Below are 27358 nucleotides of genomic sequence, written 5' to 3' on the forward strand. Positions count from 1 at the left end.
TTAATAATCAAAACAATAAATAGTACCTCTTTCCTTGTGTTTTTCAGGGTGTGCCGATTTGCATCTTCTAGACATGTTGACACCTACAGAAAGGAAACGGCAAGGGTACATTCATGAACTCATAGTAACAGAAGAGAATTATGTGAATGATTTACAATTAGTAACAGAGGTAAGCTTAATTGTTCATTATTAAAAACACTTCATCAGATTCATTTATTACTTGCTAGATTCAACATAGATAAGGTGTACCTGTGGGACATAGATAATCTTTGCCTATATTCAGTTTTGGTCGCCATGATGTAGAAAAGATGTGGAGACTCTGAAAGAGTGCAGAGAAGAGCAACAAAGATGATTAGGGGACTGGAGACCAAAACATATGAAGAACGGTTGCAGGAACTGGGTATGTCTAGTTTAATGAAAAGAAGGACTGGGGGAGACATGATAGCAGTGTTCCAATATCTCAGGGATTGCCACAAAGAAGAGGGAGTCAAACTATTCTCCAAGGCACCTGAGGGTAGAACAAGAAGCAAAGGGTGGAAACTCATCAAGGAAAGAAGCAACTTAGAACTGAGGAGAAATTTCCTGACAGTTAGAACAATTAATCAGTGGAACAGCTTGCCTCCAGAAATTGTGAATGCCCCAACACTGGAAGTCTTTAAGAAGATGTTGGATAGCCATTTGTCTGAAATGGTAAAGGGTTTCCTGCCTAGGCAGGGGGTTGGACTAGAAGACCTCAAAGGTTCCTTCCAACTCTGCTATTGTATTGTATATAATGATCTTAAAGTGCCTTTTTTTCTGAATTAACTCGAGCCCATTGGTACATTTTCCTGATGCTTGCAAGTCTTCTTATTCATGTAATTGTGTTTTGGCTACGTTGAGTTAAGCAGCTAGTGTATTTAACATCTTCTGATGCAATCACCGATATTTTAAAGTGCTGATTTTTGACTATATTACATCCTATAAAATTATCAAGGTGATGCAGGAAATGATGCTTTCAGAATTCTTAAGCTGAGAGCACAAATGAAGTACAGAGTACCGGTGAGTTCTCTAAATTATTTATTTAAATATTCAGATCTTCCAGAAGCCACTGATGGACTCTGAACTGCTGACAGAAAAAGAAGTTGCTATGATTTTTGTAAACTGGAAAGAACTTATTATGTGCAATATTAAACTATTGAAGTAAGTTATTTTGTAAACATATTTTGGTCAGTATTGTAATATGTTGGGGAATCTTTCTATTTCCTTGGAAAGGAAAAATATAGAAATTAAAATGATGGTTTTTTTACCATTTTGCAGACCAACTGTGTGTGTGTGTGTGTGTGTGTGTGTGTGTGTGTGTGTGTGTGTAGACAGGATGGTTTTGCAAAGCCACAAAGGTTGGGGTTGCTGCCCTAAAAAATATCAAATGTGGTGCATGGCGAGCAAAAGATAGCCCACCCCTTTCACTTGCTGCTTCCATGACCCAGTTCCGAATGGGCCCCAGCCAGGGTTTGGGGACCCCTGTTTTAGGGAACTGAAAGGTTCTGATAGTTCTGAAGATGAAGCCATATTATAGGTGGGCAGGTCCTGTGAAAATTTCCAGGTTCTTTGTTTTTTGACAGATACATTTATTTCATACCTTTTGCTATAGTTTCCAAGTTTTCTGTCCTCATAATGGAAGGAAACCATTGCAATGATCAGAGGAAACTCCCAGAGCAGCAGAAATAGGATTCGGGTTGTTAATCCCTGCATTTTCAGAAAGTTCTCCTGGATCAAAAAGCTTTTCCTAATGGAGGGTCTCCAACTGTTTATATTATATTCTAATACTTTGATTTATGGGATATTAGTAAAGTGATTACATCAAATACCTAACCGGATATCTGTTTTACTTTTTGCTTTTTAGAGCACTGCGAGTTCGTAAAAAGATGTCAGGTGAAAGAATGCCAGTTAAAATGATTGGTGATATCCTAACTGCACAGCTTCCTCACATGCAGCCCTACATTCGATTCTGCAGCTGCCAGCTTAATGGGGCAGCACTCATACAACAGAAAACAGATGAAGTGCCTGACTTCAAGGACTTTGTTAAAGTAAGAGAATGTCACCCTCGCTTCTTTTTTTTATTTTCAGAACCTTCTGCAATTAAAACATACCAAGCAGAAATACAGCTTTGTAATTGAATACTGATTTATGTCCTAATGGCCATAATTTGGTTAGAGAGGACTGCACAGTTCATGAATTGATCATGCAGTTAATCATACAGTTTAGAGATTGACTTATTCAATTCCAAAGGCAAAGGAGTCTTTTGACTTTGTTCCAAATAACTGACTTTTACACAGCATGGCAAAATTCTTTGTAGAATTAGGAAGTTTGAAAAACAAATTGTTATTCAGCATAACAACAATCATGATTTTGTTAAGAACCCTTCATTTTCAGATCAAGAATCTGTTTTAACAAGCATCCAATTTTAGCAGCAGCTAAATAAATACTACTCGCCAACTAAGGAGTAGCTTGAATAGTTATCTGGAATACAAATAATTTTACATCTGTTCTACAAGTAAATGGTCAAGCCAGGAAAAAACAATTTGGGGAACAGAAGAATAAATGTTGGGTATATGACACTTTTCCATGTCCATGTTTTATCTTATTTCTACATACATACTTCACTGTTAGCAGAACTGAGGAAATCTGTGTTGAGTGCATTCTCAGTAGCATTTCCTTCAACACTTAGTCAAGGAATTCTATCTTTCAGTCTCCCAAATAGATTGGTGAAGTACCTGCATGTATATTTCTTGCAACTATTGCTCGGTATCTTTTAATGTAAGTCTGTGTTTATTAAGCCCTTATGTTTACCAGCTTGGGATACTGAGAATTTTAAAAGCTTATCAGTATCCCAAACTGAGATTTCTGTGACATAGATCAACAGAAATGTATCTTGACATCATTATCTAAAGCAAATCTCTTTTATCTGTTTTTAGTAAAAACACACATATGTTGCAAAATCAAGTACATATCAGAAAGTTTCAAAAGATTGGATCAGTACCCCAATATAACATTACAATTCACATAACCGTAGTCACAATACATTTTAAAACCAATATACTGATATATCAAAGCTTCTCTAATAAAACAGATGCCTATCTGAAATAATCAATCTTTAGTCTATCTGAGGCGGGGGGAATCTTCACTAGAGAGTCTTATGCCTCTTTGAGAAAACTTTGAGTTTTACATAGAATCATAGAAACATCGGGCTGGAAGGGATTTTAGAGGTCTTCTAGTCCAACCTTCTGCCCAAGACTGAGGTCCTTATACTATCCCAGTCAAATGGTTGTCCAATTTTTTCTTGAAAACCTCCAGAGACAGAACACCCCCAAATCCAGGAGGCAAGGGGTTCCATTTATTAATTGTTCTCACTATCAGGAAATTCTTCATTATATCCACGTTGGATCTCCCTCTGACAAGTTTCCACCCATTGCTTCTTGCTATGCCTTCAGGTGCTATGGAAAATAAACGTATAGTTTACCTGTTAATTCTTAATATGTGCTTAGACTAATAATCAGGATAGAGAAAAATAGAATTTCCCAAATCAGAAAGTGTATGCTCCTGGAGTAAGAGAAGGCTTTTAGTCACCATGCTCATGCAAGAAAGTCTGGATTAGGAATTTTGATCATGAGTGAACCTCAGTGTTGCATGAACAAATGTCCACTCCTTTTCTTTCTCCTTTTTCCCCTTTACAATCTCCATTCAGTTTCCCTAGGCAAGATAGCTCAAAATTCTATTTCTCAATGACCAATAGATAGCATTTGTATAAGCAATTTAGGCCTGCTATACCTATTTTAATCCTATAGATTTACAGGGAGGGAGGGAGAGAGGAAAAGAGGGAGAGAGAGGGGGAGGGAGGGAGAGAGAGAGAGAGAGAGAGAGAGAGAGAGAGAATTTGATAATTTACATGATGTAAACAGTAAAGGAAGGTCCTGTTTTATTTTGACATTTTAAAAATACATTTCATAATTAGCTGAGATTTCTTACTTTCTCAACATTTCAGAAATTAGCAATGGATCCTCGCTGTAAAGGAATGCCATTGTCAAGCTTTTTGCTAAAGCCTATGCAGCGGGTTACACGATATCCTCTAATAATAAAAAATGTAAGTCCTTTTGTTATCAGATTAAAATATTGAGATCCAAATTTACTTTGTTAATTTATCTGATATGCACTACTCTAGCTTCATAGTCACCAGATATGTTGGATTGTAAGTCTGCCTATCCCTATGTCTATAACCATGAGATTTGCATGCTAGACCTTCACAAGCATATGTAGTCTACCTAATCCTAAATTAAATTGCATACACTTTGTTATATATAGGTCTGTCGCTTTCCCCTCTCCTCTATTAGTTTTATTTGGACGTTCGATCCCTCCCTACATAGATGAAACTCAAGTGTAAATTGATCTGGTTTTTACTTCTTTAAGAGTATGATTAGGTAAATCTGAGGCGTGAACAGATAATGAAAGGTTCAAATTATGTTAGTGTAATATAAGAAAGGTTAAAATAAAATTGCATTGAAAATGAGTCAGCCTTAATCAGTTTTAGTAATCAAGAAATGACTTTTCTTTCTTGGTTTGTACAGGATCTTTCTTAAGTTAATTTTTATTTATTTTTATAATTAATTCCCTTATAATTATAGGCAATAGATTTGCAGATTTCTAAGGAACTAAATTGGCTTATTTTTATGTAGATATTGGAAAATACTCCTGAAAATCACCCTGATCATAGCCACTTGAAACATGCTTTAGAGAAAGCAGAAGAATTGTGTTCACAGGTGAATGAAGGTGTACGTGAGAAAGAAAATTCAGACAGATTAGAATGGATCCAAGCTCATGTTCAGTGTGAAGGATTATCAGAGGTAAAGCTTAAATATATACAAATTGTATTTTAATTTTTTAAAAAGATCTTAATGAAATAGTGTTAATAATTCTATTTAGTTAAAAGAGATACTAACAAGATTTTAAAATTAATTTCATCCTGCTCACTGGTAGACATAACTTCTACCAGTGTCAATTTTTTAGTTTTTATTTCTCTTTGACTCTTTTATTAAGGCACAATATGATGGTGACTCTTCTTGTGAGATAATGTAGTTCACTTTATTGAGTCAACTAAGTTCTTTTCATATCAGCAAACTATTTCACTAGAAAAATCAACTGTTTTCTATAGGAGTAGTGCTGAAAAAGGCTGTGTTTCTTTAAATTAAAGATATAGATTAAGGCAGTTGTTATTATTTTTTAGAGGGTTTATATATCCACTAAGCCATAATCTTCTTTGCTTAGTTTTAACTTAGTGTGTAGTGAAACCCAGCCATTCTTCATTATAAATGGTGGTTATGACAATGTGTAAATGATAAACGGTGTGATCACAGGTTAGCACAATATGAACCGAGACAGTCTGTGTCACATAATCATGGTTCAGCATAAATGAAGTTGCATCAGCATGCCTTAGGCTTTGCATTCCCATTCATCCTCCCACATTATATGGTCAGATAGAAAATTTCTGATTTTTCTATCCTTTCTTTCCCTTGTTTGATAGTGGATAGTTTAAAACAAATCATCTTCAAATGCTGGTTTTGGAAGCTGCCTTCTTTATATTAAGCACAGTTAATTTTAACTATAGGTCCACTTTGGGTGAGAAGCAAAGCCATACTAAAAAACAAGTGGAAGGAACAACTTGCCAATTTCAATTCTTGTGCATTGGTACTTACTGGCAGTTGCTATACTAATGCAATTTTAATAGTTATAATAAATTAATAATAGCCGAAGAAGCTTTTTGAATGAGAAGCAAAATGTCTTCAAAGAAAAGCCAGAAAGTTCAGTTGCCCCTTTAAAAAAAAGCACCTTTGGGATAACTCTGACCTGCATGACTGAGAATCTCCATAGAGAATAAATTAATAATAAAAGTTTTATTGATCTATGTCTTAATGTGACAGCAAATATGTGCAGTGTTGCCAACAGACAAAAACCAGTCAACCGGTAACAAAACTAGTCCAGTGTATTATAAACCTATGGTCCCAATGTATTATTACCGGTTTTATTTGCATACATTCTTCAATTAATTTTTTCTTCTTTCAAATCTGATTGAAGGGCATAAACCTAAAGGAATAGTTCCACAAATAACCCTTATTTTCTAGCCACACCACCAAAGTACTGACATTATACTGTTGGGTTAAAGCATTTACCCTGAACAGTAGCTGATGTCATGAGTTCAATTACACACAACAATGTCATGATTGGTATATTTTTATACATCTCACTGCTGCTGGGTTTGTGTGTGTGTATGTTTTGTTCCCCCTCAGCAACTTGTTTTTAATTCTGTTACAAACTGCTTGGGGCCACGCAAATTCCTGCACAGTGGAAAACTCTACAAGGCCAAGAGCAACAAGGAATTGTATGGTTTTCTGTTCAACGACTTCCTCCTGCTGACGCAGATCATAAAACCTCTTGGTTCATCTGGCACAGACAAGGTTTTCAGCCCCAAGTCTAATCTGCAGTATAAAATGTACAAAACCGTAAGTATCAATTCTAAAAGGGAAATACTGATTTTTAATTATATCCTTTTTTCATACAAAAGCATAAAGGTCCCAAACCTCCTGAAGCCGATAGGAATCTTTAGAATTTTGAGATTCTTATTGGATATTTTCACAAAATGAGTCCATGCTTGTTCCAAAATGATTGCTATTGTTGTCTAAAAGCAAACCAGTGAGGAAGTTTTTGGCCGGGAAATACGGGCCAATGAGGTAGCTACACTGTGTATAGGAAGCTGGTTCATTCTCCCATGGTCCTGTTTATAACTGTGTTTAAACTATTTTTGAATTATTTAAATTGTTAAATTATGCTGTTGTTTTTAAATTCTTTTACCTGATTGTTTTATTTATGCCACCTAGAGTCACATCTGTGAGATGGGCAGCTATGTAAATTTCATAAATAAATTTCCTCTAGTGTCCTTCCCAGCTGAGGTGACCAGTTAATTTTTTACTTTACTTTGAAATAAAGCACTGGGTGTAAAAATTGACAAAAGTTATCCAAATACTGGATGCAACATGGCTAAATAAAGCTCTTTGATGCATACTAGAAAGAAATCACTTTGAGCAGTTGAATACCCTCTATCAATATGTGTAGCTCCTTGCCCACAACAGTCTAAATCCAGCCCTTCTTGTTTCTGCTTTGCCTATGACACAAAAGTGTCTTGTTCTGTGTTTCTCAGGCTTGGTGCTAGGCAGCAGTTGACTATTGACATAATGAATTACAGTATTCCTTGTCCAGAACACTAACCATTAAGATAATTCTCAAATGAGCTGAAGGCATTTACTGATCTTTATTTTTCAATAAGGTATAATGGCCTGTATATAGGCATTTTCCTTTGGACTGTGTAAGCCACAATTATACCATATAATTAAAATTGTATTGGATAGTTAAAAAAACTAATGGGAAATGCAGGGAAGGAAATTTTATTATGACTTGAAAGGGATGATTAATGCTTGCTTTCTCTTCCCTGATATTAGCAAAAATTTCTTGTCTTTCTTTCCCAGAACAGTCTGAGTTTGAGGGAAACATTAATGTGAAATGGTTCTAATAAAAATGGTATGCCTCATCTGACTTTAAACATTATTATGTATAAGAATAGACAAGATTTGGAATGATGTGTTCAGTTTAGCCCTCACGGCTACAGACGAGTCAGCATTCACCAGCTGTTTGGAAGAATGATAGAAATACAAATCTGCAATGTCCTTAGTGATTGTTTATAAATGTACTACTTTTTTAGGTTACATAGAAAATAATGTCTTGTCCTCTTTTTTGGTCTAGTTTGTGTTTATGTATGTTGTTTACCCCAGAAGCAGAGATGGAACAAAAACATACAGTATCCTCAATAGTTCTCATGTAGTCTAACTCTGGCAGATTTTATATTTTCCCACACGCTGTGGATTGGTAATATTAGTGAATTAACTAAAGCAATTAGTGAATTAAGAAAAGCTTAAGTCAAGCTTTTGACAAATCATTTCCTTTATTTTAAAAGCATACATTTACTATTCACATGCAATAAAAATGGCAGAACATTTTTTCTGCTTTGAGATCTCTTTCTGTTTTCAGATAAATTAACTAAATCAAATCAGTATTTTCCACTTAGACATTTAGTAGAGTGAATGTTCCTGGTGGTGATTGTTAATTCCCAATAGAATTAAATAACTATTTATAAATTGAAGGTACAGATGATACACAAAACAAAGAATATATGTGCACAATATATTATAAACATCTAAAGTTGATTCTAATAACATATAAGATATATTGCCTTAAAAATAATGTCATGGGCATTTAATGCTAAACCTAAAATAAAATAAAATAAGTTGGTTAAGCATGCAGATTTAAAATTTGAGGATATAAGTTGTTTTATGGGACCTCATATATCATGAGTATCACAATCATAGAGTGAGAAGGGGCCATTTAAATGACTCAGTGAGGTCCTATACCTGGCAGTGTCTCGCACTACCAATGAAATGTTTTGGGTACTTATGAGGCTATGGCAGTTTGTAGCCTTTCTCCCATGTTTTGGCCATTCTATTTATGGTGAACCAGAGCTTGGAATGGGATCAACTTTCCAGTTCTTTTACATAATGTCAGTATTTTTCCGCTTAAAGCCCATGTTTTGACAGTATTTGTAGCATTGAACTAGAGGTGATACTATAACAACTGTATTTCAGTATATGTGACAATTACTGCCTTGAGCAGATCAGTATACAGTCTTGATGGAAAGAAGGACCAAAATGTATCTTTGCAAATATGCTGAATCTTTTCCTAGAGGATAGTGGTCTTTTTTTTTATGTCTATGTTGCAAATAATGTAATTATGGCCTGTGGATACACAAAAGATTTACATTGCAGTGGATAACTGGCATATATTTTATATGAAAAAAAAGTACTATCTATCCAGCAGCATACCAGTCAGTTGCGTGCCAAGCTTAACATCTCTTCTAAGGCTTTCATTCCAAATTAAACTGAATGTTGCATAATATTTCTGCAGCCTATATTTCTAAATGAGGTTTTGGTAAAACTGCCTACGGATCCTTCTGGGGATGAACCCATCTTCCACATCTCACATATTGATCGAGTCTACACACTTCGTGCAGAAAGTATAAATGAAAGGTAAAATATCATTGTATTAACGCTGAACATTACTGGGCTTTGAACATTCTCTTTTTTTGTTGTTGTTCTATCATGCAAATGTGCTACATATACTTTGTTTCATTACCTCATAGCATTGAGTGTTATTAACATTTAACTTTGCATTCTCCTATTTTGATTTCACAACAACTATATTTATGTATTTATTTGCTCCATAGTAACATTGGTCAGGACATAGTTCTAATTGGGAAAAGAAGCATAAAAATGGAATAGACCCTTGCTCTCCCTGCATTGTCAATCCCCTCTCTTATCATTTATTTTTCATGGAGAAGATATTGTGCACAGATCCTTCATATCATATCCAGTTTGGCTATAAAACATAGAACTAAAATAGGTTCATGCTTCCATGCAATCAGATTTGCTTACCTGACACCCTATATGACAATGGGTAACTTTGTTTCCACCTTCTCTTTCTGAAGGACAGCTTGGGTTCAGAAAATCAAAGCTGCTTCTGAACTTTACATAGAAACAGAGAAGAAGAAGAGGGAAAAAGCATACTTAGGTACTGCACTGGGGGTACAGTTTTAAGTTTTCCCCAAAATAACAGAAGAATATTATAATGAATCTTGCCTGTTCTTGCCACAGTCCGATCCCAAAGGGCAACAGGTATTGGAAGGTTAATGGTGAACATTGTTGAAGGTATTGAACTGAAGCCCTGCAGATCTCATGGTAAGAACATTATTCTTTTCCCCCCACAGTGTGACAGAGGGCACCTCTTGGGGTTGTGTAATCTGCTTAACAAAGTTTGTCAGAAAAAAATTACAGTGTTTGAAAAATACCATTTGAATCGTGTCATGCAAATTAGTATGTTGACTATTATGGAACACAAGACAGGCAGCGGAGGGAAACCATTTCCATACTTCCGTGCCAAATCCCTACCTATGTCCATGTATTTGTCAGCAGCTAAGCTTGAAAGTATCTTTACCTTTATAGTTATCTAGACTAGTATACCCTGTATAATTTTAATACAGGTAGTCCTCGACTTACAACAGTTTATTTAGTGACCTTCAAAGTTACAACAGCACTGAAAAAAAAGGACTGCTTGTGTGACTGTTTTTCAAACTTACGACCAATGCAGCATTCCCAGTCACTTGATCAGAACTCAGACACTTGTCAACTGAATCCTATTTATGATGGTTGCAGTGTCCTCGGGTCAAGTGATCACCATTTGCAAACTTCTGACAAGCAAAGTCAATGGGGAAGTCAGATTCACTGAACAACCATGTTACTAACTTAACTACTGTAGTGATTCCCTTAACAACTGTGGCAAGAAAGGTCATAAAATGAGGCAAAATTTACTTACCTGTCTTGCTTAGCAATAGAAATTTTGGGCTCAATTGTGGTCATAAGGTCAGGACTACCTGTAATGTTAGAAGCTTCCTTATGTTTCATAAGTCAGTCCACCTATTTTTGGCAGTTTCAGGGAGACAGATAAAGTGAAGTTTATTGATTCCTGCTTTGTCACCTCTCCAAGGAAAAAAAAATGTCTCCTTGAAATTCACTGCCCGAGCCATTTGGGTTTAATACTAGTAGTTAGTTAACATATGGATTTCAAGTGATGAGTCACATGTAACTTTGAATGATGCCAGATTTCATTTTGCAGCATTCATACACTCAAAAAGCCAGATGAATTTCCTTGTTTAAACGCAATTGGTGATGTCTTGTGAAAAGAATAAAACTAAATTACTGACTTCATAGATGTAAATGTGTAATCAGTGCTATACCATCTATGTGAATTCTTCTATTAGGAAAGAGTAACCCGTATTGTGAAGTGACAATGGGGTCACAGTGTCATATCACCAAGACTATACAGGACACTCTCAATCCCAAATGGAATTCTAACTGTCAGTTTTTTATCAAAGATTTGGAACAAGATGTGCTGTGTATAACAGTGTTTGAGAGAGATCAATTCTCTCCTGATGGTAAGTGGCACTTCTCATTTTTCAGCTTAGTTTTGTGTTCAAAGCAGCTTTTCTCAACCTATATAGTCAATGGGGAGAGAAGTGTGTTTTTATGGCAGTGTGTGTGAATGGAAAGTATCAGGTTTCTCATTTTTACACAATGCCTTGACAATAATTGAAAGTACGCCTTTAAATAGAAGGGATCTTACAATGAGACAACACAAGTACCATATTTTTCAGAGTATAAGACGCACCTTTTTCCCTCAAAAAAGAGGCTGAAAATCTGGGTGCGTCTTACACTGAATACAGCATTTTTTGTCTCCTGAAACCCCACCCTCTTCACCAAAATGGCCGTGTATTGCCTTTAGGAGGCTTCCAGAGTGCTTCTGGGTGATAGGGAGGGCAGAAATGAGCGAAAAACAGGCCATTTTTTGCTCAAAAAAATATAGAGGAGGACTCTATGGGTTATGCACACCCTTTTTTGGACAAAAGACAGGCCAGTTTTTGTGGGGAGAAAACGGGCCATTTTGGGGAGGTCTGCAGAGTACAAAAACTTTTTTTTAAATTTGCCTCTTCAAAATCTTGGTGCGTCTTATACTCCAAAAAATACGGTAGTTGCAACTGAAAGGAAAGTTAACTGCTCTACATTCATGCCTAGAGTTCTTAGCTTTGTGGATTTTACTATAAATAATACGTATCCAGGATGTGCTTGTTTTTCAGCTTGATTCCAATATTCACATTTGTTCTATTTGCATGTTTCCTATTTCAGATTTCTTGGGTCGAACAGAAATTCGTGTGGCTGATATTAAGAAAGACCAAGGCTCAAAGGGACCAGTTACAAAGTGTCTTCTCCTGCATGAAGTCCCAACAGGAGAGATAGTTGTCCGACTTGATCTGCAGCTGTTTGATGAACCTTAAAAAGGAAAATGGGAGGTTTCTACAAAATAGCTCAGTTCTTTTAGAAGAGATAAATATCTCACCCTGCAGATGTTATGGACTCTTATTAGCCAGATTAATTTTTGACAATACTGAATTCCAAATTGCGAGGAAAATGTTATTTTTCATTTTATTTCTGTTGTGGTGTTTTTTGTGGAATTTCTGCTGCAGTATTCAGGGTTTCTAGAATAACAGACCTTAGTCTGTGTTCTGACAAGGTAGAGAAAACATTGCACTTTTTCCTGGTTCCTGCAGCATGCTTTGTCAAGAGGGTGTCCTAATATGACTTTTTGGACTTTCTAATGATGTATCCTAGAGTGTTGTGCCTATTGCCCCTCAGAGTAGTATATAAACAAATTGTGAATATATTTATATAAAAATACTTATAACATGAATGCATTCTTGCCATGTAAGATATTTGGATTTTTTTTTTAGGAAGTTCATCATATTTGAATTTTTTTTTAAAAAAAAGGAAAAAAAGAAATGTTGAAGTGACAGGTAGCCTGGAATGTTTTCCAGAGCTTAGCTGAAGGTTGCTTTTTCATAGCATTTGTTGAAGCAGATATTTTGTGGATTAAGAATAAATTGCTGGCCCAGAGTGCAGTAACTTAAAACCCTTCCCTTTAGCAGACAAGTCTTTTAAGTGGACCTGAAACCTGTTGCCTCTCATATGCATTCTTTCACCAAATGGATTAATCTCTATCCATGCATCAGTGCTTCAGGTATTTGTATTTTACTTGAGTTGGAAAGGATTTTTGATCCAATTAGCAAAGAGTTGCCCAAGTCCTGCAGTGTATTTGCTGTACCTTGCAATAAGATTATTAAATTGTTGCTGGGGGAATTAATCTAATCGTAAGGAAAGGTTTCTCTAGTTCACAAAAGCCGTTACTGTCCATGAAGAAAAGGCTAAACTATTCAGACAGGACAGTTTATTATACTGCATTGTTTGCCTCGGTCAAATGAAATGATACACCATGGTTTTGAAACTACGGTAACATATTGTAACTCATCAAGATAGTTGCAGATTTGGCAGTCAAACATTGGATGTGCTGAGACAAAGTGAGTGATCTCAGTCAAAGAACCTGTTGCTATGCTGCAAATGTAAAGATTCACTGGTGGTCTGCAATTTCAAATAGGAAAAACTTGATTCAGATGAGTGTTTAAACAAGAGACTATTTGCTTAAGAATTTGGGATGAACTTGGCACATTGACAGAAGAATTTGGGTCAGTGCAAGTGCATTTTCTTTCTATTTTCAATTTTAATTCCATTTGATACCTAAGGATCATGCTTAAAAGGCAATTTTTGTAGATTTTCAGAATGAGAGATGTTGATGGTTCTGTTAGCACGTCAATGTACTTGTGAGTTGTGTTGGCTTTGCTGTTCTTTGCATGTCGTTTTGGTATCAGTTTTCATGTTTCCTGTGGAGATGAATGTTATTTAGCACAGCAAATCTTTATTATTTCCATTAGGAAATTAGAATAACTTTATACTTGATAGGCATATAAGGTCTGGTGATAAATGTAAATTGTGCTTGAAACTGTGTATTATTATTTCCAAGGAAGCCACTGTATTATTTTCAGCAGTCATTTTTTTAAAAAAATCCTGTATGTTGGAGAAACAACAAAGTTTACATTTCATACTTTTAAGAATTGGTTTACTATTTATTTATTGAAGATAGCGTAGAATTTTATATCAGAAATGACATACTTATGTATTTTTTGACCAGAGAAACACACTTTAGTTAGAAACTTTAAAATGACCAAGTTTTAGAGTAAGTTTAACTTAATAGACATGCAGTTATTTGGCACTGACTGGTTGAAAACACAATGACAAATCACTTTTTTATTTTTCAATGTTGTTTGAAATGTTTGAATTAAGACATGTAAATAGTACTAAGCTCACCTTTTCCTTTTTTCTGTATCAGTACATTTTATTAAACATAATGTATATGAATATGTAGAAAGTAAAAAGAAAATTCCTTCATGCTGGAAAAAATATTAAATGTCTTTGTTCTAACTTTCTTTGGCTATGCTGAGTTAATACTCAGAAGATATTAACAAAGGTGGCTGTTGTTTTCTTTTCCTAGATTTTTTTAAAAAAAATATTTGTTTAGGGAAATCTTACTGGACAATAAAAATAGCAGGTGCATTAGCTCCAGTGTCAAAACAAATTACCAGTAGCAGCATATTCTTACGATGACAGGAAGCCAACAACTTGAAGAAAGAGAACCATTCAAAGGAAGTCAATAAGTAGATCTGGCAATAAAACTTTGGCAAGTTTGGATAAATCATTTATTTATCTGCCTAAAAGATCACAACCATGAGTGGAAAATTCAAATCTAAAGAATTTAATACATATTATGGATAATGCAAAATTTAACTGACCTATGAAGAAAAATTCATAGTTCAGCATATAAACTCTTTCTAGTTATTTAGTTAGTACTATTAATCGTCCTAGAAAGATATTTACTCCTCCTCTCGATCTGTCAATATTTGTATTCAATCTTTCACAAACATATCACTTCATATAGTACAATAGTATCTTGGTACTCCGCCTTAATTGGTTTCAGGAGGTCCAATGGGTACTAAAAAGGATGAGTCCCAAACAAACCACATGATTTACCATGTAACCTTTTGTTTTGTCTTGGAAAAACTGTCTGTCCCTTTTCCTGTCAGTGACCTTCCCAGCATGGCTGACTTCCTATCCGCCCTTTGTGGCCACCCCACTCTTTTGCAGCAACTTTCCCACCCTGGTTGGCTTCCTGTCTGTTCCCAACAACCATCCTCATCTTATAGCAGCATGTTGAGTCCTAAAGACAGGCCAAGTACTGGGACACTTTCACATCAAAATTTGTAGAATACCAAATTTGTCGAGTTTTGAATTGTTGAGTACTAAGTTACTACTGTACTGTCTTCAGAATTACTAAACAGAGTTGTCTCCAATCATTCCTGGCCAATGCTCACCTATCTTTTGCATTACTAAAGCTTACTGCTAAGGTTGAATATGCCACTGCAGTTATGTACCTGATGTCTTTGACCAACTAATTGCTGTCAGCATCTTGCTGATATCAGTTGATCTCAAAAGCAATATTTCACCATGTGCTGAAAACTGAGTAGAAAAACAAAAACCCTGCCAAATATCTTTCTAAGTCCTCTTCTTGATTTAATTGAGCCATTTAATAAACAATTGCTTCCTTTTGTTTCTAACTTCAAATCTACAATAATGCAATCTACTTCATATCAAATGTAATTCTGAATCCCCAAAGAGTTCCTCCTCCTTGATCTATGCCTAGACTTGTAGTTTTTCCTCGGACAAATATATGCCATTTAATGTGAGATTCTGGCCTCACAGAATTTTGTCAGGCATTATGTGGTCAATGAGGAATTTACAAAGACACAGCTGGATTTTAATCTTCTTTATATACAGTATCCGCTTGAAATTAAATCCATTGGAATTCAGTGAAATTTGTTTTCAAGTATTGTTTAGAAAACTATGGCTTTCAATACAAGATGCATGGAACAATCTCTAGCATTAATGGCTAGTTTTGCCTTAATAGAAAAGAGGGGGGAAAAGGCAGCAAAAAACAAAGACAACCAAAAACATTAATCTGTTAGGGTTCTAGTCTATCAAATACAAATATGATCCAAAAGATCATAGATCCAAAAGATCCAAGATGTTTTTTGGGGGTGGTGGGGGGTGGTAGGCTCTTTACCTTCAGACAATAGCATAAGAATGCAACACCAGTAGCACTAACTACATTTCCAGTTTCACAATTGGTGGTTCCCAGAAACACACTTTTAAAGAATGAATTATTATTTTTTAATTAGCAGCTACGATGGGCTGCATTTTAAATAGGACAAAGACATATATATTCATCAATATCAATGTACTATCAAATCTAATAGAAACGTACTATAAATACAACCAACTATTTTAAGGATAAACATTTTTATTGTTCTCATTATAGACCTTGCAAGTTTTTGATGAATGTTCACAACTGGATGGACATTATACAACTTCTTTCATGATCCTGCTCAACTTCTGAATTTTGGTCTTTGTAGACATGTCAATGTACTTGTCTCCAATGCTGACAATCATTCCACCCACGATTGATGGATCGGACTAGGAAAAAATGGCAAGATTCTTAATTAGGTAGGCTACTATCACAGTATATAGTCTTGCTGTACTTGAAGTTATATTTAAGAAATCATTGCAATCAAATTTAGGACAGAATAGAGATATCAAACAATCTTGACAGTTCTCTGAAATCTATAAAAACAACTTAATTGAATGTTGGGTTTTTAGCAGTCTCAGAGTCTGTCTATCTGTCTACCTGCCAAAGATATTTCTTTGGAACTGCTTTCTTCCAATTATCTCTAACTGATCAAGATCAAGAAGTAATTCCTTTCTGTCCCTTCAGGTGACCTTCTATCACTTCAGAGACCTTGAATATGGGCCTTTTCAACTGCTTCTTCAGAACAACACTGTCCCAGAAATCTAATATGGTGCCAACCTTCCTGAGCTTTGAAAGATCATTAAGACCAGAATTTCCAGAACTCTGGCTATATAATTATTAACTTTATTTTATAGAATGGAGTATGATAAACTGCTCATAGTTGGTGGTGATTGGAACAACATATAACTCTTGTAAATAAATAATAAAAATAACTTAACTATGCAAGAGAGGAGGATTAAATGGTTAGTATATCTATTTGATAGTGAATGACATAAACATTATTTCCAGTTATTATTCTGTGATCAAGGTCTTAAAGCAACTTTCCCCAAGTTTGGGAATTCTGGAAACTGATCTCCACACATCTGGAAAACACTTAAGTCCAAAAGATTAAGAGGTCCAACATCTAAAAAAATATCAACATTAGCAGGCCAAAGAATCGGTAATTAATTCTACTGTTAATTTAAGGTTGGCTACAAATGTGGTTTTGTAAAAGTAGTTTTGTTCCTATGGCCTAGGGTAAGATCAATCATCTATTAATCAACTTACATTAGTTAGATTTGGAAAATCAAAACATGGAAAATATTTCAAGGACAGATAAAGGAATACTAATGAGGATAACGGAGTTAGCCCATCTTCCCATCTTACTTTCAGATTAAAAGGAAAGGGTTTTGTTTTAGAGAACATTTATGTAACTTGCATCAATACCTTAATTTCCAATTTTAGAGTTTCTCCTTTGGCTAAAAAACCATTCAAAGTTTTTTTCAATTCACTAAGATTGGCCTCGTCCAAGGTCTAAAATATTAAGCAAAAAGAGAAAAGTTTAAAAATTGACAGGTAGCATTCAATTCTAAACATATAAGTAAGATAAATGTATGGTATATATTTACTTAGCAATAGAATGGATAGTTATGCACAGAATGCTAAATAAATAGTTAAAAACATTTGATTGCTTTTACTCTTAACTAAAATTCTCCATTCAATAATGCCCAAGTGATATGTTGATTTCTTTTTTTTCAGAAAAATATTATAAGATATGTAAGACATTGGCAAACATAATACATAGCTTCTTACCTTACTGTGCTATATTACGCTATTCTATACTGTATCATACCATGCCACACCACACTTAATCTTAGAAAGAAGTAACTCATAAATTAAAATAGCCCCACACCCTAAACTTGCTTGAATCCCATTTAAAACCAATAAACCAAAAATGGAAAAGCATGGCATTGTACCAACCATAGCTCACAGACAATACTATCACCTTGCAAGGCTCACAATGTCCATGCAATCCCCAGCCTGATGGGACATCCTTGTCTTCAGGGAATTTCTAAAGGCCAACAAGCATGGAGGCCAATCTAACTATAGGGGATGATATTCCATAGGACAGATACTATAATAAAAAATGCTGCTTCCTGGGCCACATCAGATGAAATTCCTTTTATGAGGAATTATACTTATTTTCATTGTGTGTAGCCATGAGATTTCCTCCATCCCCAATATCTAATTATCAGTGACTTGGTATGGTATAACTATTAAAAATAGATAATACAAGTAATTTGGTTTATTTGCTTACCTGAGCAGTAGTTACAGAGCACAATATCTCTCCACGATATGCACTCATCATCTTACCAAATGCAGAAATTACACCTGGAGTGTAAGGCAACCGACTGTTTTCAGCAAGCGTTTCTTAAAAAACAAAAATATAAGAAATTACTAATAGTACTTAAGGACATCCAAACTGTATTAGAAGTGCAAACATATTAACAAATTACAAAGGAAAGCTTTTTCATTCTGAAGTATTTTACATATTTATTCAAATCTCATTTGTAGAGTTTGGTCCAACTTCTATGAACACTATAAATGTACTTACTGACAAAATTGATAGTGAGAGGAGACAGCTTCTCTTTAAGTAAAATATCATTCACAACTTGTTCTTTTACTTTGGCCTTTACATAAGGATTCATGATAGTGCCGGATAATTTAGGCTCCTTCATTACTGCCTTAAATTATAACAAAAAATAGATCTTGATCAAAATAATATTTGTTTCTAGCCAGTTAATTCATGACATACTAGTTCAATTTGTATTTGTATTGTTTAATGATACTACCACATTCACAACACTATTAATCTTCTGATTAATCTTATATATAGTTACTCCAAAACAGTTCATATCAACTTCTTAAAATAAAAAGAAAATATTGCTTTACTTTTATAACTTGTAAGAAAACTAAATAATGGAAGATTTCATTTATTAAAGAAAAAGTTACTTTTTACATGTAATTTCAAGGTTCTTTGATTTTTCTGCTTTCAGTGGGAAAAAACCTCTAGGCCTGTGATGGCAAACCTGTGGCACACAGAGCCATATTTGCTGGCAGGGCAGCCCTTGGCAGCCCTTAGCTCCTGCGCACACTGATTTTTGGCCTTCCAGATGGCTGGGGGAGGCAGTTTTCATCTTTCCCAGGCTTCAGGAAAGCCCCCGGAGCCTAAAGAGAGTGAAAAACAGGCCCAACGGCCCAACCGGAAGTCCAGGAATGAACTTCCAATTGGCCCGTCAGGCCAGGTTTTCACCCTTCCCAGGGTCTGGGGGCTTTCCTGAAACCTGGGTAGGATGAAAAATGGGCCAAAGGGGAAACCGGAAGTTCGTTTCTAACTCCTGACCTCCCCAAGTTCTGGAGGCTTTCCTAAAGGCTGGGGAGGGTGAAGATAGCGTCCCCTGGCCCTCCGGAGGCCCTCTGGTGGGGCCATTTTTCACCCTCCCCAGGCTTCAGGAAAGCTTCCGGAGCCTGGAGAGGGAGAAAATCCCCCCCCCTAGAGGACTCGCTTGCGCATGTGCAGGTGGGTGGGGCGTTCACGCAGGTGGGTGAGCACGCACATGCGCATGATAGTATGCACGCACACAGGTTTGGCACACCTTTAGAAAAAGATTAGCTATTACTACTCTAGGCTACAAAGGTTGTTTTATTTTAACAACAATATCTGGGTATAAAATGGTCTACCAAGAAAACATTCCTATACATTATCAGCAATCCCAGCCCACCCACCCCCCCAAAAAAACCCTTGAAGAAAACTTATTTCTCTGTTTTTTATAAGAAACCTGTACTACAAATCCAGTCCAAATGCTGAATATTCATATATTCAACTTAGTCTCCATCCAACTCCCAGTAATTCTAGATGGCTCTCAGAATAAAACACAAAATATCTATTTTTGCATGTTAACTACTCTTTTATTTTTAATTAGTTAGTTTTGATATTCTCTATTGTAATTAAGAAATTTCTACTTGAACTAGAATAATTAAGTACATATTCTTAATGTTTCCTATAATAAAATGGAAGGATTTATTTTTCGCCTAACATGGAAATAAAAAAAGACCTTCCTCAAATACTCATGAGCAAACAGGCACCAAGAGAGTTGCAATGCAAAATGTTATTACCAACACACGAATCAGTTCTTTTTCTACTTGATCCAATTTCTTCTGCTTAGAAGCAGCAGAGTAGAGTGCAGTGGCATATCGGCCTTCTAACCCATATATTTGAATTGGGGGCTGCAGGGTAAAAAATAACACATTAAAATGTATTGATATAGGGAGTTCTTGATTTGTGATTAGCTGTTTAACCACCGTTTGATGTTACAACAGCCTTGGAAAGGGTGCTTTACAGACTTGAAGCATTTCTAACTGTCATAAAATGCTACCCTCCCACACAGTCATGTGATTGCAATCTAGGTGATTGGCAACTTGTTCACACTTATGACTGGTTGACAAACACACCACAATTGTATGATTGTCATTTGCAATTTTCTCTGACTTCCCAAGAAAGTCAGGTGGGAACCACAAAGAAAGATGTTAAATTGCTACTGCCTGCCAAGAGGACCCTCTCATCTCTGGGGGCTGGATGAAAGTTGCCTGCTGAGAGGAGTTGAATTCCTTTAGTGGGGTTGAGAAATAGAGCTCAGATTCTGAAGATCTCAATTCTGTTCTTGCGCCCCATCAAAGGAGTTCTCTTCTGTGTTTCAAAAGTTGACATCCTCCTATGGAGTGCACATTTGGAACTCGAATCCTGGTGATCTGTCACCCATTTCTGTACTTCAACAAATGAGTGCCCTTCTCTATGCAGAAGAGAGATTATATCCTCCCGTCGGATGCAGAAATATAATTCAGATACTGATGATTTGAGCTGTTCCTGCACCCCAATGAAGAAATTCCCTTCTGCATGTGGAGGAAAGTTAACATCTTGCGGGCGCACAAATGGAGCTCAGATCCTGGTAATCTGTGCTGTTTCCGCACCCACCCAAATGGGTTCCCTTCTGTGCAGAAGGGAGTTCACATCCTTTGGCAGGCAGCTCTTTCAACCAGCCCGTAAGAGACAAGAGGAAGTTGAAACCCAAGCAGCGTGTGGCGAAGCAGTGCAATAAAGTAAGGAATGTGGGGCACTTCAGGCTGGGTGAGGGAGGCGATACATGAGTATCATTGCTCGGGCTGGAAATTACTGCTTGGATTTTGGCAAGGAGGATTTTCAGCTTCTGAGTGGAGTCTCCTATGGACTTCTCCCACCTTGCATACCTTATCTGCTATTCCATCCACTTAACAATTCATGGAATCACTTAACAACTACAACCTGGAGTGCCAGAATTATGGTTGTTCAGCAAAGCAGTCATGTGAAATCTTGCTTAACAACCACTTCACTCAATTGCCAAGATTCTGAGCTCAACCATTGTTTTAACTCAAGGTCTATTTGTAATATTGCTGTACAAGATAAGTGATCCTGGACAATTTATCATAGTCAACTAAACACACTGCAACCAATTCACTAAAATTGGTGGGATGTGAAGATTTTAGTCCTGTTATTAAAAAAACACACCCTCATGTATATTTGAACGTCAATGGGCTTTTGTTCTTGCTTTCTCATATTTCCTTGTTGTCCTCTTATATAGTTCTTTCCCCACCTCTTTAACACCTATCTTTCCTGCCAACTTTATTCTTGATTCTCTTTTTCTCTCATTTCATGAAAACATTCTGCTTCTCTTTCTTGAATTTCATACTAACTGAAAATTTTGAGAATAAAACTGAACCCAATGGACCTGTTTGAGAAAATGTGTTCACAATTCATTGTACATGATCAAAGAATATAATTAAAGTGCACTTTATAAGTCAAAGGTTCTAAATGCTATCTTTTATAACAATTATTCAATAATGACATGTTTATTCCCTTGGAGTAAAAAACCTCACTATTAAAGTTATGGTTTAGCAATACGTTGCTAAATTTAGCAATACTTTGTGTTAAACTTACCTGTACTAGTTTGGACGCTGGCCTAATCACAGAGGTACTGAAGTGCCGCACCTATAAGAAGAAAACTATTTAATTTTTTTAAAAAAGAAAGCTGTATTACATCAACTGAATGAAAAAAATCACAGTAATAAAAAATTGAATTTACAATTGAGATAGGTCACTTTGTAAAACTTAATTCTGTAGATTTGAACCAAATTCATCTTTCAGACATACAAAATGTAGCTTAAAAAAAAAACAAAACTATCCACAGGAATTAGTTTAGCGACCAACAGTTGAACAAGGCTTGCTTTCGACATTACAACAGCATCCTATTAATTCAGCAAATACAATATATTCTTAATATGATCAATTAACATAACAATAATTAATTTGATTATTTCTCAATGTCGTTCAGTATTGTATATTCTGGTAGAATACTACTTCCAGGGCTGTGGACACTTCAGTGATAATTTGGAAATTGTGTCAAAGACCCTGGACAAAGATCTCTGCTACTCTATCTATATGATTGCCAGACAATGTCTTGATGATGCATAATCATCAATCAACAGCATTTCAACAGCGCAACCACATTGTGAATTTCCCTTCACTAGATTGTTTTCAGAGAGGCTGGATAGCAATCTTGAGATTCCTGAACTCTGTGTGTGGGGTGTGTGTGTGTGGATACTCAAAAGCCAGAAGGGTCCCCAACTCTGTGGGATAACCCTATGCTTATTCCACATGCTTATGCAACTAGTTTTTCCTTTTTCCTGTTCTATTTCGGGAATTTCTTTCAACCCAAGCAATTTATCACGCTGCCTTTCCTTCTGGAAGAAAGAAACATTTACTTATTGTGGTCCTGGTATTTTATTTACAGTATTTAGCAAATTACCCATCTCACAAAATGTGACAGGACATAAACAGGTTTCGGGCTTCAGCTGAATTCTGGCAAGATGGAGAGGATGTGGATGCAGGAGACATCAGGATCTGATTCTCATCTTTAGTTCTGGGTGGGATTGCACTCCCTGTGCTGCCCATATCCTTGGTTCTGGGGTGTTTGTTGAAGGTTTTATTTATTTATTTATTTATTGCATAGTTTCGAAATTTCAATTGCTTTTCTTTTTATCCTTTTATATTCAGTAAGCCGCCCAGAGTCGCCCTATCGGGGAGATTAACAGCATATAAATTTAATAAACAAACATTTCCCGATAAGACCACAAGCGCCACGGGGAGACTGTGGGTTCACGAGTCACACTGGACCACCAGCAAACCAGGGGTCGAGTTGGCACAACAGTGGGCAAAAACGCGGTTAGCTGTTTTTTTGGGTTGCATTCAGAAAGTGCTCGGGCCTGAGGCGGTTCTTAAATTCCAGGAGGAGGATTTGTAACAAATCTGGTAGCGAAAATGGGAGACCGCCTGCTCGAAGCATCCCCTTTACACCCTCCTATCAATCGAGAGTCCTGCTTTTTAAGCAAGCTCCGTATCTTCGGGATCTTGCTTGATCCTTAAGAGGTGAGCTTTCCTTCCCCCGAACTCTCATAGGAACGGGAGAAATGCCCTTGTAATGAGAAGACCATAAACTCAGGACCCCCCCCCCCGTTTTCGTTTTTAAATCCACGAAACATAACCACTCACCTTCAGACCCAGCCCTGCCACCGAAGCCGCCATCTTCTCCTCTAGGTCAAACCGGCCTTCTCGGCCTCGCAAGCAGGAAGCGGAGACTGACGCGCAACTGCGGCTTTCTGGGAATCGTAGTTTCTGTGGAGCGCCTCATTTCTCAGCCCGCAGAGAAGCGCATATTACATACCGAGGAAGGGGAGCTCTCGCGTAGTTCCAGGGGACAAAGGAAGTCTTAAGGGGGAGGGGGGGGAAGCAAAGGCTTTTGCGTTGCTTTGAAAATGTACAAAAACCATGGGTTAGACTTATGTGGACTGAACGTAGTATGCACAAAACCTATTACTTATGTAGAAAGATGACTATTGTATAAAACCAGTATTTTCTACTGTCCTATTTTCTGTATTTATACTTTTCCTGTTTTACATCATTATCAACATCAGATATATCCATGGATGTACTTATGCAAGGGCAATTGAAAAGTGATTTGAAGGAGGGCTGGTAGAAAAACAAATATGCTCACCTGCCATTACTGATACTGAACATACCTGGACCCATAAATAACCATGGTTGACTGAAATTATCCAATATCAATGGACCCATAAATTAACATATAACCACATTGGCTGGATTTGCATAACACATTAAACTCCTAAATTTAACAACCATGTTTTAACCTTATGTGTTGTATGAACCTAATCCAAGGAAGATACGTTCACCCTCAAAAATACACAACAAGCAGAAATAGTAGAAATGAAAGTGAGCATTTCCTAAATGCTAGTAACCAGTTGCATTTGTGTTGCATCTGTTACCAATCTTGGCCCATTGGCCAGGAATACTCAGAATGCCATTCCAAGATATCCATATAGCTGTCCAGATTAGGACAGCCTGCATTATCTTCTCAATATCTGCCCCTATGAATAGCACAGAATTATATTTACCTACTCAAACTCATGGTCACTTGGTCATTGAGGAGCAGTAAATAAGCCATCTAAAATGTGCCACCTAGATTATGTATGTTAGAAAATATTTTAAATGCTTTATTTTTTATGCTAATTACCTCTATGCTTTTTATGATGAGATGCTTTTTCCACTTCACTTTAACTTATAGTTTTGCAGGATCTATTCTGAACACCAGGTGTCATCATTGCAAAAAGATTAGGCATCTTAATAAATTACTCTCTGTAATATTTGAATTATTTAAACCAAAATTCAAGTTCCAGAATCATTCGCAAGCTTGGCCATGGATAGGGATATGGCAAAACTTCTCAGGATGACAGCCACAACACAGCAATCAAAGCTCTGTCTGTCACACATAAAAGCACCCTGACCATGTTCAAGCTTGGAAAGACTATTCTGAATATTGCTTTGGATGGAGATGGAGAATCCCATCATGCCACTGGGAAGAACTTTATGGATTTTGTGGCTCTACCATCATTTTTCCCAACCCAGTTCATCCATGGTGCTCAAACTTTCTTGGAATCTATAGGATGTCAGAATCTTTCTTCAGTAAACTGCTGCTTGCTATGAAGGGGAAAAGATGTGTTGAACATGTGCATAACCATATTCTGCACTCAGGCTGCTACTATAGATCTTCTGAAATTGAGCACTGAGGCACCTAGGTTCTTGGTTAAATTTTGGAAAGCCAAGGCTTTCACAAAAACGCACTGAGGAAATAACGATGGAAGAGGCAAAGAAGAAACAGTATGGTGAAAAGAAATACTGGTGGAATAAAAGAGAGAGAAAAGTCCAGAATGATAAATATGTGAAGAGATGGAAAAGATCATGATTGTAGAATAAAACTGCTGAGAGAAATGAAGGGGGAATGGTAAGATGAATGAGGAAAAAGCTTGATCTTTAAACAATGAATTAAACCTTGATTACACAAAATGAAGTCTTTCTTTTTCATCAATCAAGAGCCAATTTAAGGGCTAAGTAAAGACACTGTCAGCCTCTGCTTTGCTGCTTGCTTTTCGGCTGCCATTGAAATGGGGAGGGAGGGCATGGTATTTGGGAAGGGAATCATTCTGTGCTGGAGGACTGTTTATTGGGGTTTGTTCTCACCATCTCTTTGCGCATGTGGAAGGAGGGGAGTTTCCCGCCGAGGCTAACTGTCCAGCATTTCAATCTGATGATGATTTTCGAAGATGTCTCCCACCTGACAGTTGGGTGAATTATGATTGAACTATGGACTGGGGTACCAAGGGGAGGGGGATGAATCATATATTGATATCTACTGCTTTCACACGCTTTTAATCAGATTCAGCTTTGCTTTGCTTCTCATCGTTTATAATCAGTAAAAGTACACTTAATTCTAAAACATGGAGTTGAGTGGTTTCTTTCTTGGTTATTAAATGAAGGGGCAGTGACATTAAGCTGAATCTCACTTCACACCCATCCCGGAGAAAACACCTTCCGAGGGGGGTGCACTCAACGATAAAAAATGTCCCTCCATGGCAGTGATCAAGAAGAAGACATGGGAGCGGCTGCAGCTCCTTAATTGACGGAAATGCTGGCTGACCTGCAAGTGGAGGAAACATCTGTTCGACCCAGGTGGACTTGGGGAGTGGGACAGAAAGAGGAATCTGAAGAACCGTTAACTGGGATTACGGTGAGGAGACCCAGAAAACCAGCAGCTGACTGGTGTGGCCCTGGAGAGGAAGATCTCATGATGTCCCAAGTCATGAAACTTCTCGAAGGAGCCTGGGAAAAGAATGTGCAAGAATTTCAGGAGCTGTCAGCTTATATGAGGGGATGGTCTGAAGAAGACTTGCTAGACCGTTTCGCTGATTGTTTAAACAAAGAGGTTTACCAGCAATGTGTGAACAGGAGCCCCCCCCCCCATAGATTGCAGCCCTGGTATGAGGCAGCTGCTGATGTGGAAATTGATTTAGCCAGACTTTATTACAAAGGAGAAGGAGAGAGTGAGGAATCCCCCCTCCCGCCAACCCCCCCTCCCAAGGTTGCCAAAAAGGCAACCCTGCGCTTACACCTCTCGTAAGCTATCAGAAACTGAGAGACGTTGGGCTATTTGGGAAAAGGAAGCTTTTGCTGTTCGATGGACTTTGATGACCTGGCGTCATTTTCTAGAGGGCGCAAAACACCCTTTTGAAGTGTGGACTGACCACAAAAACTTGGAGGCGTTAAAAAAACCCAGAAAACTGTCTCCCAAACAAATGCGATGGGCACAGCATTTTAATAGGTTCAATTTCACTATGAAATATATCCTGGGAGGGAAGAATTTTATGGCTGATGCTTTGTCCAGACTTCCACAGTATAACAGTTTGAAACTGAGTGTTGTCCAGCCTGTCATACCTACGAGAAGTCTGGCCATTCCTGTTGTCACCAGAATCCAGGCCACTTCTAAAGTGGAAGTCACACAAGACCTCGTTACAAAGCTCAAAGGAACTCTTGCAAATGATGAGTAGTTCCTCCAACATACGAATGAATGCACCATGAGAGATGGCCTTGCTTGGATTGGTGCTAAATTATATGTTCCCACATCTATTAGGGCCATGGTTCTTCAACGTGCTCATGACTCTCGCATGGCCAGACACTTTGGGTTTGTGAAAACCCTGCACCTCGTCAAGAGGCAGTTTTGGTGGCCCTCATTTTAAAAGGATATTGAATCTTATGTGGCTAGTTGCCCCACTTGTGCTGCAGCGAAACGCCCACCAGGAAAACCTCAGGGATTGCTCCAAGCGATAGCCCACCCTGAGGCACCATGGAAGGAGATCTCTATGGATTTCATTGTTGAATTACCAGAAAGTCAAGGAAACACAGTGATTTGGGTTGTCACTGACTTGTTCTCCAAGCAAGTTCACTTCATTCCTTGTTCCAAGATCCCATCCGCGAAATCCCTGGCTAAGTTGTTCATCACGCATATCTATCGTCTGCATGGGGTACCGGACTGCATCATCTTGGATAGGGGGGTCCAGTTCACCTCCTTGTTTTGGAAGGAGTTTCTAAAATTAATTGGCTCCG

At 37.1% G+C, this 27358-nt stretch overlaps 2 protein-coding genes across 8 annotated transcripts in view; one reads left to right on the forward strand and one right to left on the reverse strand.

Annotated features, from left to right (window-relative positions):
- Nucleotides 1–14054, forward strand: part of ITSN1 (intersectin 1) — a 104747-nt gene extending 90693 nt beyond the window's left edge. For 3 of the 7 annotated variants that reach the window (XM_087721620.1, XM_087721618.1, XM_087721619.1), the window contains 11 exons: nt 48–169; nt 1073–1179; nt 1883–2066; nt 4022–4120; nt 4710–4877; nt 6318–6530; nt 9040–9161; nt 9620–9702; nt 9786–9869; nt 10949–11122; nt 11871–14054. In XM_087721620.1, the coding sequence (XP_087577746.1) occupies nt 48–169; nt 1073–1179; nt 1883–2066; nt 4022–4120; nt 4710–4877; nt 6318–6530; nt 9040–9161; nt 9620–9702; nt 9786–9869; nt 10949–11122; nt 11871–12019 (1505 nt within the window). In that variant the 3' untranslated portion in view covers nt 12020–14054. Of the gene's footprint in view, nt 1–47; nt 170–1072; nt 1180–1882; nt 2067–4021; nt 4121–4709; nt 4878–6317; nt 6531–7550; nt 7603–9039; nt 9162–9619; nt 9703–9785; nt 9876–10948; nt 11123–11870 lie in introns of those variants that run through there. The other 4 variants (XM_087721622.1, XM_087721623.1, XM_087721624.1 and 1 more) reach the window with 4 other exon arrangements.
- A 1915-nt stretch (nt 14055–15969) lies between these two features.
- ATP5PO (ATP synthase peripheral stalk subunit OSCP) lies at nt 15970–23528 on the reverse strand. The gene is made up of 7 exons (XM_014069493.2): nt 23396–23528; nt 21785–21835; nt 19930–20040; nt 18368–18497; nt 18071–18183; nt 17200–17286; nt 15970–16160 (listed from the first exon to the last, which is right to left on the reverse strand). Exons 1-7 carry the CDS (start codon nt 23426–23428, stop codon nt 16047–16049), a joined length of 639 nt encoding a protein of 212 aa, XP_013924968.2. The 5' UTR covers nt 23429–23528; the 3' UTR covers nt 15970–16046.
- Between the last annotated feature and the right edge of the window lie 3830 nt (nt 23529–27358).

This window comes from Thamnophis sirtalis, unplaced genomic scaffold (genome assembly GCF_051295495.1).
Source record: "Thamnophis sirtalis isolate CommonGarterSnake01/CBP01778 unplaced genomic scaffold, rThaSir2_p1.2 scaffold_8, whole genome shotgun sequence".
Lineage (NCBI taxonomy): Eukaryota > Metazoa > Chordata > Lepidosauria > Squamata > Natricidae > Thamnophis > Thamnophis sirtalis.

Excerpts from the sequence above, each read along its gene's own strand:
- ATP5PO (XM_014069493.2), bottom strand. The coding sequence starts at position 23,428 with ATGGCGGCTTCGGTGGCAGGGCTGGGTCTGAAG. Across the intron at positions 18,498-19,929 it reads AAGAACTGATTCGTGTGTTG|GCAGTAATGAAGGAGCCTAA; the intron begins GTAATAACATTT and ends TTATAATTTAAG. Across the intron at positions 16,161-17,199 it reads CTCTAAAATTGGAAATTAAG|TCCGATCCATCAATCGTGGG; the intron begins GTATTGATGCAA and ends ATTTTTTCCTAG.